Source organism: Podarcis vaucheri (genome assembly GCF_965113315.1).
Source record: "Podarcis vaucheri genome assembly, chromosome: 8".
Classification (NCBI taxonomy): domain Eukaryota; kingdom Metazoa; phylum Chordata; class Lepidosauria; order Squamata; family Lacertidae; genus Podarcis; species Podarcis vaucheri.
Window position 1 is genome coordinate 36,882,122 of NC_138766.1, and position 13,191 is coordinate 36,895,312.

Consider the following 13,191-nt stretch of genomic DNA (forward strand, 5'->3'; position numbering starts at 1 on the left):
CAAATGTGTGGTGTAAACTTTGCCTCTAATCCTAAACATACTTTGGAGTAAGCTCCACTAAATCCAGTGTGGTTTATTTCTGAGTAACCATGCATAAGGTTATGCTGCAAGGCTGTGATTCTAAGTATACTTATGTGGAACAAACCGTTTGAAACTGTACACAAGTATCTAAGGGACATATTGACCTTAATAGCCCTCATCGAAATACTGTATGGCAAGACTCAGTAACAGTGATACCGTCTTACGTGGATGGCATCCATCCCATACTATCTTTGCCTTTTCCTCTGCTGCAGCGTTAGGAAAATCTGAAATGTATTTCCTACCAGCGACGTCACAACTACTGTGTGCTCGTGAAAGGATTCCGCACTGCAATGGTTCCATCATCTGATTAAACTCCCTGCTAAAGATATCTCTTTCTGGTAAGTGGCCAGGGACCCCTTTATAAAACCAGCACCACTCCCGGAAATAGGGACAAGTGACCTTTCCATTAACTCTTGTGCTCCAAACTGTACAATTCTCATGTTTCTAGCCCCTCTTGATGGCAGAGGCTTTCCAAGTTCCTTGCAAATGAGCCGACACAGAAATGGATGCAGCAAGCAAGTGAAATGGGTGTGGTGGACTCTGAGAGATAGGCAGCCGCAGAAAACAACATTATGCAGAAGGCATGTGACCGAGGGATATTCTCCCACTTAAGTTTATTACGTGAACTGCAGCTTGACTACCAATCTGAAACTTGACCCTTTTCTGGCCACTTGCCCCTCAAACTGCGACTGCTGCTGGCAATGGAAAGACCAATGGAAAGATCTCGGAGAATGTAAGATCTTTTACCAAATGGAGTTCAGCCAAAAGTCTGCTCACTAGTCTCCACGTCTCATCTCATCGGAGCAGACGCCAAACCTTGAGCCTTCAAATGCTGCAGTGCAAAACGAAATGTCTACAGAAGCAGAGCTCACACCCAAAGGTCCTTAAAGTATCTGAGGGACGTGTCTGTTTCAGGACCAATCCCTGCCCCACTTCTAGTAATCTTTTTCCTGAAGATTCTCCTGATCCCCCCGGACAATTCTTTTAAAAATGCAAGTGATATAATTCAGCTAAACTACAGTGCTATGTGAATAGTTTAAACTGCCCAAACTCAGTGACGACTTCTTATTCCGTACATTACAAGATGCATTAAAGCCTTCCACGTTCTAGGAATGTAATATAGAAGTGGCAACCTTCCTGCACCTACCGTAACTACCCTGCTTTTCTATGAATACTCATGGGATTAAATACAAACGCTTCCAGAAAATATAAAGCAGGCTATGTTGCTTGCTAAAAGCAAATGTAGAAACATATTCTCCATGGGAAACTACCAGGAATATGATTCTCAATACAGATCTTTCCCCCAGCAGAATTCCTACCCCCCAAAAAAATTAAGAAAAAAACAACAAAATTAACTCATATCCCATCAAAAACTCATACGGAAGAGCAAGGAAGAATTGAAATTGGTGCTTCTTCCAAATAAAACATTATTTAACAAAATGTCTGTTTGCGAGAAACTTATGATTATATCCTGAGGGCAAATTAATATAATTGTGCATGTGATTATAGACGTCACTTGATTAGTGCAATGTGTTCTGTCACTGTGATGGTTATCCTTTACCCATCACATTGCGTGCAACAAAAGGTGAGCCAAGCAATGCCAAGCTTATCATGTGTTTGGTGGTATGCACACTGATTGTGTCAGATCATCTTGAAGATACCCTGAACAGACATGGAAGTGCTTAAACAGGGATGTTATAAAGCCAGGGATCTCCAGCCTTGGGGTCTGCTGGCACATCTGCAAACTGGATTAACTGTCCTGGGCACTGCACACACCAATTGTACACTCAAACCAATTATATTGGCTACAATAGAATGCTTCTTGGAAGTCTAAGCAGGAAGGAGATTTATTGGGTTCCAGGGAAGAACTCTGCAGCTGCATGTATGTTCACAGGTGAGCCCTATATAGGCCTTGACCATCATAGGAAGCTTGATTCTCAAAAGGCATCCCTCAGGCATCCCTGAGATGGCTTTTGAAACGATGTCTGCCATTTTTCTCAACTAAGATTCCGTAAATTGGATTGACAGGGTCACCTACAAGCAAACTACAGTTTATACATTTGACAAAGCATCTTACCAAATTATTTTAGTGATTAATTATGAATTCTGCCATTTCTTTAAACACATGTCACATACTTCAGGAAGAATGTAGTCAACATTCCTTTGAGCTCGCGCCGCACACACACCTTGGCCAGTATAGTTAATGTTAAGTCTGAAGACGTTGAAGATTTCTCCCGAAAAAGGACTCTTATTACTGCTTCTCAAACTCTCTTTATTGAATGCTAACCCAAATTGAAAAAGCAAGATAAATCGAAAGACAGTCCCAAACCACAACTTTTTCTGTGCAAAGAGGAGTTTGCAGCAGCCAAAGGAAGTACTGGACTCACTGCTACAAGGAAATCTTGAATTTAAGAAGGCTGAACCTGTAAAATATAGCTGACATCATCTTCTTTTTTAATAACTGTGTGACTGAGTGTCTTGGATACACATTTAATATTGACTTTCACTTCTGGAGAATATAGCTGGATGTGCAAGCAATAATTTATTGACAAAAAAGCCCCTGAAGTAAGGGCTTACTTCAACACTTTATTTTTTAAAAAACAGCCTTATAAAATGCCTGAGGAAATTACAGTACACTTCTGAAGACAGCATGGTATGGCTCTTGAAAGAGAGCAATCCCAGCCCCGGCTCTCACTACTGCATAAAAAATAACTCTGCTTTCAGAAGAGGTCTTTGCACAATGTTTCTCCCCCAACAAGCTATTTAGATAAGTATGCTAAGCAGCTAATAATATCCTCCCACCTAGCTTTTCCTTTCAGCGTTAAGAAACACAGACACAGAGCACTGTAGGTGAGGCTAACGTCTCATACATCTTCTCATACTTCTTTTTTAAAAAGCATTGAAGAGGGAGTTAAGTTGAGACCACAGCTCTGTTTCTGGCTTGAAGTTCAAGAACGGACTTGATGATTCTTCAGGGTTTCCCTTTCATATGAGTCATTGTTAAGATAGGCCAACAGTGCCTCTTCTCCCGCCTTTCCCATGCAAGGACAATGCTATTTCTCCAGATCCTAGCAACTGAAAGCTAGCCCTTATAGGGAGGCAGAGTTCACAACATTCAGTGAATTAATATATTGGAATGCTTTGCATAAGCAAATGCTATTATATTTATAGATCACATTAATTAACATAGACCTTATTAAAGCCTTTGAGTTTGTCCTTAGGGATGGGTCACAGTTTTGGTAACTCGTGCAGAATGTCAAAATAATATACAGTTATATAAATATATGGATACATTCTCTGATATAGTGTTATGAGTTTGAGAGAGGTAGGTTGTATGCCCGAGCCCCCTTCTCATTTCTGAATCCAGCATAGATTCAGTTCCTGGAATAGTCCTGCTAGCTTCCGGGTGAGACAATGGCCCTCTAAACACAAGCCATTAAGATAACAAAGGAAGCGGTTCTGTGTCAGATAGCAAATGGGCCTGTCCTCTCCCCCAACTTGCTGGTAGTTGGAAAGACAAAGGCCAGAGTTGGGAGTGTGAGTTTGAGTTATGTGATCAAGAAGCTGGCTGCAGGTTGGGCAGCTGAGAGACAGAGCCATTGCTTGATTTCTGCTGGAATCCAAGGCTGTGGCTATGGAAGAAGCAAGACCCTCTTGGAGTGTGAATGCTCTGAGGCCCTCCATTGTAGGCTCAAGTTGTGTATGTGTATAAACCATATATCATAAAGACACCACAATCTCTGCTGTCCTTCGTTCCGAGGAAACCTGGAACCCCCTGGCACCATACGTGGCTCGTAGATAGGAGTGGCATGTAACAATATAATATTACATTGCCATTAGCCATGCCATCAGCTACACTGGTAAAAGAAGAAATTGCTCAGTATGCATAGAGTTGTCAACCATTTACAATGTTAAAAGGCATGCATTAAATTCTAATACTTCCTTTAGACTGCAATCCTATACATACTTACCAGAGAGTAAGTCCTACTGAAACCTAATCTTGTGTAGACATGCATACAATTGCAATACTAGTAACATTATATAGCCACTACATTGCCTGACAGCAAGTTCTTACGCTCCTGGTCAGAATGGGAAGCCACAGTTTCCCCCATACGTGGACTTCAAATCACATGTTTTTATTGTAGTGTGTTCTCTTAAAACTGCCTCTTTTCTCCTGGTCTGCTTCCAATGTTTATTTTTTTGTCAACAGTTTACTGTTTTGCGCATCCAGCTATATTTTTTCACACTGAAAATCAACATTAAAGTGTTTCCAACACACCCAGTCACAGGTTTCCATTTTTTAAAAAAGAAAGGATGCCGGCTCCATTTTAAAGCTTTAATCTTGAATTCAAAATGCCCTAATAGTTCAGTACTTACTTTGACTGCCACCAACTTCTGATTGCACAGAAAGTGTAGTTTTGTACAGTTTTTCAATTTGCACATTCAGACCCAGAGACCTCCCCCCTAAATAAACACACATTTGACTCAAATATTAGTTTTGGTTTTTGCCAGAATTTAGGCCAAAACCTTATTGATTACAGAAAAGTGAGTGGTTGCATATGCTCTAGTTTGACTAGCTCCCTGCACCCTTGCAGGTAGCACTGACCCAGGGCACCAGCATAGGTCAGCCAAGGATGAACACCTGAGGTAGGTGAAAAGCCCAAGAACAGACTCTATTTACACCCCAGATGCTCCCCTGGATTCAGGCACGGGCACAACCCCCTCTCAGGGGTTGACCAAACCAAGTTGAGTCCCTGGATTCCTTTAATAGAATGCCCTTCATATAGGGATGGTGAGACCGTTCTCCCATCCCTATCACCTGAACCAGTGCCTATCTGCAACCTTACAAGTTGTGACGATTTGCTATGCGGCAAGTGAAACCCAAAATGGCAACAGCCAATCAGTCAAGTGGGGAAAATTCCTGCCGTGCCCGTGTCCCAATGACAGATGACACACGACAGCATAGCAAGGTCAGTCGCAAAAATGCCCTAAAAGTAGGGAGAGGTGGGTGGGTGTTCAGATGCAGGACCCATAAGAGGAAGCTCTGGGTCACGTGCATATGTATATATAGGTCCCTTGATCCGTTTAGACTGCACCCCATTGGCCAGATTAAACCCAGCAATGAGGGACCTACCAAACAGGTGGCTATCCAATTAACCCACCCACAACCAGGAGGTCAGTCTCCAGGTCTCACCACAACACTCTTTTAGTGAGGACACAATTTATCTCACTATTTTATTGCGGGAGATCTCTTTCACAGCATTCAGCGGAGAGAGAGTTTCAAGAGCAATAATGCAGTTCTTCGTAGGACAAATCTTCCAAAAGATGTCAATGTCTTAAAAGTTGACACTAACTATTCTGGCCAAGTTAAATATATGTATTGCACAAACTCAAAGACACGTTGAGTACATTCTCCCAGAGGCATGATGGCAAAGAAATCACAGAATCCAGAAATTAATGGCCAGTTCTAAAATAGGTCACACCTAAAGCTCTCCCTTCCTGCTCTTCTCCATGCAACACACTCCGCTGGATTCCTAGTTTGAAGGCACCCACTTTATGTATTTTATTCACTTCTCCCAGCATTGATCACGTGGAAGACAGCAAGGGAGTCTACGAGAGGGCATTTGACTGACCCGGTCAGTTTGCATCTCGGTAACTGTACTGCAGTTGGATGCGACAGTTGCCAGAGACTGCCTTACTCAGCAAAAGCGCATTGTGCTGTTAGGGACAGTCAGAAGATTGCAGAGCGAAACAGCAATCTCTTTGGAACTCGGTGAATGTCGAGGGTTAAACGGCCATGACCATCAAAGCCTCCGTTTGAACGGCTGGGAGACGTTAAGTGCGAGAATTTCAGGAGACAGCTTAAAGTTCAGGGGGTTTCAGCAAGCAGCTGTGGAATGTCTCGCTTGTGCCAGCACCACGGAAACCTTTTCTAAAACAAGAAGGCATTTAAAAAGGAACGCTACTCCTCCTTTGCTCTCGCCTTCACTGACCCTGCCTTCAGCTCCCTATCTATTCCAGCCTCACTTGTGATCTTGGGTTTACTCTGAATTATATTTACTTAACCCCCAGTCCCACCAGTGGTTTGAAATAAAATGGGAGATCCAGAAAGATGTTCCCTCATCCCCTCAGCCATTTGCAGCTTAATATAGAGTTGACTCTACAGCACCTCGGAAGAGGAAGAGGAAGTACAGGTTATAAAAGGACAGACAACAAAAGTGGGCTTCTTCAATGGTAATATGTTTTATTTCGTTCCTGGTCTTCGCACAGCTGTCAGACATGTTTTGATCAGCGCTGGTCTTCCTAGATGAGCACCTACTTAAATTTACAAAGCTTCGCACACCCCTTACATTTACTACAACAATGAGAATGTAATTCCCCGGTGCGCCACGAGAAATGTTTTCCAATGCTTGCTTGCTGTCAGTAGTGCGCCTTGCCAACTAATTATTAAAATAATGAGGGGGGGGGGTGAAATGAAAAACATAAATGAAGCAAGAAACCCCAAATCCTCGTTTTAAAAAATGGGAATTGAAATAAATCATCTGTGAAAGAAACTATAACACTCCCTCTGACTAGGACATAATAAAATCAGCCACACACCATCAGAAGCTCCTTTACAGATTGTAGAGCTCTGTCCAGCAGTTGTTATAAACATTATGTGCAATTACATCATTTGCACTGGTGCCCATCATTGAGAAAGGTTTCATCAGTAGAAGGTTATTATTGTTTTAACAATATAGGCTAAGGGCCAAAGCAGATATAGCATGGGAGATCAACAAGTGGTATCTGAATTTCTCCTTCATACATCACTAGCTTCTGCAGGTAGCCATAGAGCAAACCCTACTTCCTAACTGCACTGGTAAGAAGAGTATTACAGGATCTAATAGCCAGGGGCTTATTTCTCTATACACCCTGCAATACCGTATATGCCATTACGTGAAACAATGATCTGTTTATATAGGACAAAAATTGCAACTTTCTTCCCCACCCACCCCACACAATCCCACCCACCTCCCACAGAAGCAACAAATGTCCATTTAACTACGTTTAATTCATTTCAGTTTTTAAACAAAGTGCTCACTCCTGCGTTATTTGCTTATTGGGGGGGGGGTACATTTTCAAATGATGCAGAGGCAAGCATTAAGCTTGAGCTATCTTTCACTGAAGTTCCAGAAGTAGCTTCTACATTGTGTGAAAGCTGAAATTTAATACATGGAAATTAACAGTAAGGGAAATGTTGGGGGAAATGGAATAAACTGCTGTGTGGATGCAGTTGAGGTCTTTCAAGTCCTAGAGGACGCAGTTGTTGTTTTTGTTTCCAACAGACTCACACAACTAACACTTTGGAATTCACACAGCGAACAAAGGGCTGGGCAGATGCTGGCGAATCTATCTCCTCCTTCCTCATCAGTTCCCCTAAAAGATGCCTCTCCTCATTAATAGGGTGGTCCATAATGGAAGAGAAGGAGTTCCAAATCCTTCCATGAGCGATGAGCTGGCCCATCGCCTTCTGCCAGCGCCCCTTTGGATTCAAGTGTTCATTTAGATGCAAGCACAGAGTGCTTTCCCTGATATGTAAATTATGGAGTTAGAGAAGATGAATCTCCAAATGTTCTGTGTAGACACACATCCTGATGTGTGCGTGTTAGTTGCAAACACATGTTTGCTTCTTTCACTAGGTTCTAGGTTTTTTTTAATGCATTTAAGAAAGGATAGCATTTTTAGGCTTTCCCACTGAAGTCAGTGGGGCTTACTTCCAAACATGTTTAGGTTCAGGCTATTAGTGTCGCTTATGGAAGCCTCTAAAACAGTAGTGTGATGCCTGTGACCCTAGAGGTGTTGGACTAAGAACTCCTATTATCCCTGAGCACTGGCTGCAGCTGATAGGAGCCAGGCATCAGGCCTCGTCCAGAGAGTTGCAGGTTCCATACTTCTAAAACTGTCTGCATTTTAAAAAATAATGGATAGGGGCCCGTGTAACTTTTACTTGTCATGACATACAACCAGCAACACACAAACACAGATCTGCACTCATCTGTAGGACCAGTGTTTTAAATACCTGGAGCTTTCTCCACAAATATGACTTTGGAGTCTTGAAGAAAGTTGTGTCCGTTCAGTATCATTTTCTTTCCACCCATCACATGATAACTATCAGCACTTTGCTTCTCTACCAAAGGCAGCTCCTGAGCAGATCTTTGAGCTGATGAGATTGAGAAATAAGCACCGTTATTATAAGTACAAATCAAATACTGTGAACGCACAAACACATACACCGAGGTCTGAAGGATTTCGTCCTGATATTCAAACCATGATCCTTCTAGCAAGCCTACCTAAATCAAGATATGCCAATTTCTGCTGGAAATAATTTTGATTTTGGTTTCAGTGATGCAATGGCTGAAAAATGCTTTGTCCTGGCTGAATTTTAAGGATGGAACAGACAAAGCAGAACATATTGATGCTGAGCATGCACATGAACACACACACACACACACACACACAGAGAGAGAGAGAGAGAGAGAGAGAGAGAGAGAGAGAGAGATTATACTCACAGCATTCAATTGGGTTGGATGCCACTTGTAGAGAAAGGGTTCTCCCATTAGGTTGGGGGATATGAACGCGGAAGACCAGTCGAACCCGTGTATTCTTCCTTCCAATGTCAGTTTCTCCTTTCCTCAGCTCTATATCTGAATTTCTGAGTTTCAGTATTCCAGCACAGTCAATGCTGTCCAAATATAAACAAATAAAAAACAAACTTTAAAACCAGCCTTCATAAACTTCCAGAACAACATTTTTTTTTAATTTTTTTGAGGGGTGGGAGGGGAATTATAGTCTCAGTGAGGAAAAAGTACCACATAACTCCCATTCACAGAATTAAAATCCCCCGGGAAGTCCTTACCCAATAGCTTAATCCACCCTTGGATCAATCCAGAAATCAGTTATCCAAACTATCAAGAGTGCCGCCTCTGGAAAGGAGCTAACATGAGTTGCCCATTGGCCCCACTCTTATTTTAGCACTGCTTGCTAATTCGCCACATGGCAGCATGAGGCCTACAGAGTTGCTAGGCAACTGCTACCTGATATCCCTTCCCTTTTATGGGACATTTGGACATCACAGAAAGGATCATGGGGCTCTTTTCCCACTTCCATTCACCTTCTGGAAGTAACTCAGTGGAAATCTGGGGGTTTTGGCTCCAGCTCCAGGGACTAACAAAAACCCTATGATCGATGTCAAGAGGGTTGGACCCACATCATTAATCTTCCTGGCATTTCTCTGACAAACAGGAATATACTGTCCCTAGCACTGCAGTTAAGAATCCTGAGATGTTTTTGAAACTTCATTCCACGAATATTTATTACTGAATGGTTCTCTTAATGCTGTAACTCCTTGCTCTGACACCAGTGGACGGCCGTTATGTTGAAAATTATTTAAGGGTAGGGGAATTTTGAGCAATTGGGTAAGAAAAGAAAAGAAAAACAGCTTCAGGATTAAGATTTATGGATAAAGTTTAAACCAGGTGCCATTTTGAAAAAGAAATGTTACATCCTCTCCAACATTTCTCCAGTGAAAATAGGAATGTCCTATTCTATCCCTTCCAACATTTCTCAGGTGAAAATAGGAAACTCCTATTGATGTTTAAATCAGCAGCTGATAGAGTGTTTCCCTTTTCATGGAAAGTCTCCCAAACCACTAAACTGATATGTACCAGCAAGCGAGTCCAAAAGCTGTCCATTAGGTAGGAGCCCCAGACTCTGAGCTCTCATTTTGAAAAATGAAGCCTCTAGGTAGAAAGTTATGCAGCAAAATGTGCTGTTCCCTTTCTAAGGCCCCATCTGCACTACAGCTTTAAAGCAGTATCGTACCACTATAAACAGCCATTGCTTCTCCCAAAAATGGCAAATGCAAAATGTGGAAACTTTGCAAAGAGGCTCAGTGATGACTTCTGCTGTGTTCAGGCACCCCTTAAGAATTCACTATATACTTAACTTAAAGTACAGTGGCATACATGTCTACTTAGAAGTAAGTCTCTTTGTATTTAATGGGGCTTTCTCCTAGGTAAGTGAGTATGGGATGGCAGCCTAGGTTCTAGTTTAGGATTGGCACTAGGGGAAAACAGAGTTACTGAGCCTTTAGCAGCTGTATGGCAGGCAGCAATTCAACAGTTTAAGCCTTTTCTAGTATGGAGATACAATTATGGGTAAAGCTTCACCATGACAGCACTGTAACTTTGTGTTATGCCATGCCCCCATGGCAGCCATGTTGTGACTGGCACCCACAGCACTCTCTCAGACATGAGTTTTAAAAGGTTGGCGACTGCTGCATTAGTTAAACTGAGTTAATTGCCTCAGGTGGTGGTCACAGCAGTTGATTAGCCCCTTCCCCACTTGCCCCAGCCCTCCACTTGCTCTCCCCAGCCGCCACCACCCTCCTGCCTCTTGAGGGGCTCTCCAGAGTGCTTGACTACCCCATCCCTGGCTCCGAGGAAGCACTAGCTCCCAAGTGGATATAATTTCAAAATCCATGGAATCTAAGAACAGAAGTCGTAATTCCAAAGGATTTTCTTAGAAGGAAAATAGCAAGAATGAAAAAAAGGAGAGGAGAAAGGTGGGGAGGGCAGGAATATCAGAATGGAGAGCCAACAACACTCAAATCACATGGTACTAATGGACCCCTTGATAGGTAAATGTACTATATTTTTGAAGAGTCAGCCAACAGCAGTCTTGCTTTGAAGAAAACCTTAAAGAAATGAAATCTTGGGGGTGGGGGAGATGATGAAAAATCTCCAACATCATTTACTCTGGAGTATCATCTTCAGCAAAACGTACTAAGGGAAATGAATGGGACTTAATGCTGGGATTTAGATCCCTGAGTTAGACATTTGCTTTACACTGAGTATGTTAGTATTTTTCTTCCTCACTGTAAACATGATTTGCAGAATTAGGACTTAAATGCAAAGTACAATAATGGGAATAGCTTTTCTTCACCTTGATCCCATTGTTAAGCCCATATTAAGTGTGAGGTTCTCAGCTCACAGACATAAGCAAGCCTTATAAATGTCAAACACACACACACACACACAAAAAAAAAAAACCTTGAGTGGAATGTTTGATTAAAATTTATTATAACTATGGATATAATACTGTCATGAAAATTTATAGACTCTGGCTCAGAGATCCACTCAACCAGTCTTTATTATAATGGAGGATATAAAATAAGTTTGTAAAATTAGAGCAACTTCACCTCTTTTATTATCTTTCTATCTCTGGGGCTTTGGGCTGATTCAGACAGAATATGATTAGATGCCATGAAAATTAGTCTTCTAGATGCTCCACGCTGCACATTTCCACCTCCCCTTTACAACAATTTCTTTCCTGGTTTGGGGGTGTTTGTCTTCCAATCCAAGATAGACAGACATAGTTTGAACTTGGCTTCCAGCCCTGGTTTTGAGAGTTTGGGTGAAGCAACAAACTATGGTTTACCTCAGACTAGGAAAGAAGGAGGGAAGTATCTGGCTCCAGAAGATGAAGAAGGAGTGTGTTGGCCAAGGCTTCCTGAAGGCTTGCTCTCATTATGCAAACCAATGGTTTGGCTTTATATCTCAACCAGCCCTTACTACTACTACTACTACTATTACTATTACATGACACACAAAAATTCAACAGGTAAAACTTGCTCCCTTTTGTTTAGTTTTAGCACCAAGAAAAGGAGCATGCAATCTGCATAAACAAACTGCCATTATGTTTGTCATTATGACGCGAGTTATGGGGAAGACTAATATGCTACATGCTTGCCAAAGACAAGAAAGGAGTAAATTTACTTCAGTAAACTGGGAAGAGGGCTGGCCATATGCTCCATTTGTATAAATTGATTGCATGCCACCGACTTCAGTGGAAGAAAGCCAGTTTCCACATACATTTTCAACTAGAATTTGGCACAACTCTCCTGCTATAAAATATCAAAAATGGTCAGAGCTGTCTCTGTCTTGGTTTTCGGTGGGTGGGTGGGTGGAATTCTATGAGATGAGCTGCTGTGGTGGCAGGCAAGTATGTCCAATTAGACACAGAGCCAGACATCATAATCCCCAATGTTGTTCCTGTGTTGCAAGCAAACCAGAGATGTTACACATCTCAAGACCATGCAAGGAAGCTGGCATTGGCCCTCTTTTGCCGGATTCAGCACAGTATTGATAAAACCCTTACAAAGCCCCAAAATGACTGGGACGGGACCTAAAACACATACCATTCTAAAGTCCATTAGAAAAATACTATATCCCTGATATATTGTAATAAACTTTTACTGTATGCTTGTAAAAGGCAAACCGCAGGGGAAACACCAATTTATTTATTTATTTATTTATTTATTTCTAATTCTACTCAGCTATTGAGTGTCCCATATAGGACTGAGGTTTTTCTTGCCATATATATCTATGAAATCCTCTTCTTAAATGTAATTTGGGGGGGGGGCAGGTTAATAAGGCAAACCCCAGCAAATTAAACTCTCCAATCATGGAGCTTCACAGTTAAAGCCTCTCTTTCCAGGTCTCGGTGGAATAAATCTACCGTAATTTCTGAGAAAGATCTTACAATAAATATATGTGTAGCATTGCCTCATTGATCTAAATGGCTTGGCAGACACCAAAAACATTTGATTAGTCTCGGCATTCAAGTAAACAGCTGTGATATTTACACATAATTAAACTGACACATTACGTAGATTGATATAGCAAGACCTAAGTGTTTCAGGTTAACTGAGATCTGAGTAATCAAATCATCATTGTAATTATAGGGTCTGATATCTTGCAGGAGCACAGCAAGGGAGGAGAGAGAGAGAGAGAGAGAGAGAGAGAGAGAGAGAGAGAGAGAGAGAGAAAGAAAGAAAGAGAGAGAGAGAGAGAGAGAGAGTTATTTATTTCCATGTTCACTTAGTTGGATTGCTCAAAAAGAAGAGAGATCCCATATTATCTTGTGTGTGACTCTCCAAAGGAAAGGCTTGGCTTTGCACATACAAGCCGGCCTTTTGCTTCAAACTGTCAAAATGCAATCCCATGTATATTAACAAAGAACTACCGTAAGTCCCATTGTAACCAATATGCCCAGGTGAGCACGCACAGG

The 13,191-nt window shown here is 41.8% G+C and overlaps 1 protein-coding gene across 3 annotated transcripts in view; it reads right to left on the bottom strand.

Moving 5' to 3' along the window:
- NFATC1 (nuclear factor of activated T cells 1) overlaps nucleotides 1-13,191 on the bottom strand; it is a 131,046-nt gene that overhangs the window by 52,847 nt on the left and 65,008 nt on the right. For all 3 annotated transcript variants that reach the window (XM_082234972.1, XM_082234974.1, XM_082234973.1), the window contains exons 5-6: nucleotides 8,631-8,803; nucleotides 8,141-8,281 (exon numbers count right to left, since the gene is read on the bottom strand). In XM_082234972.1, the coding sequence (XP_082091098.1) occupies nucleotides 8,141-8,281; nucleotides 8,631-8,803 (314 nt within the window). The remainder of the gene's footprint in view (nucleotides 1-8,140; nucleotides 8,282-8,630; nucleotides 8,804-13,191) is intronic.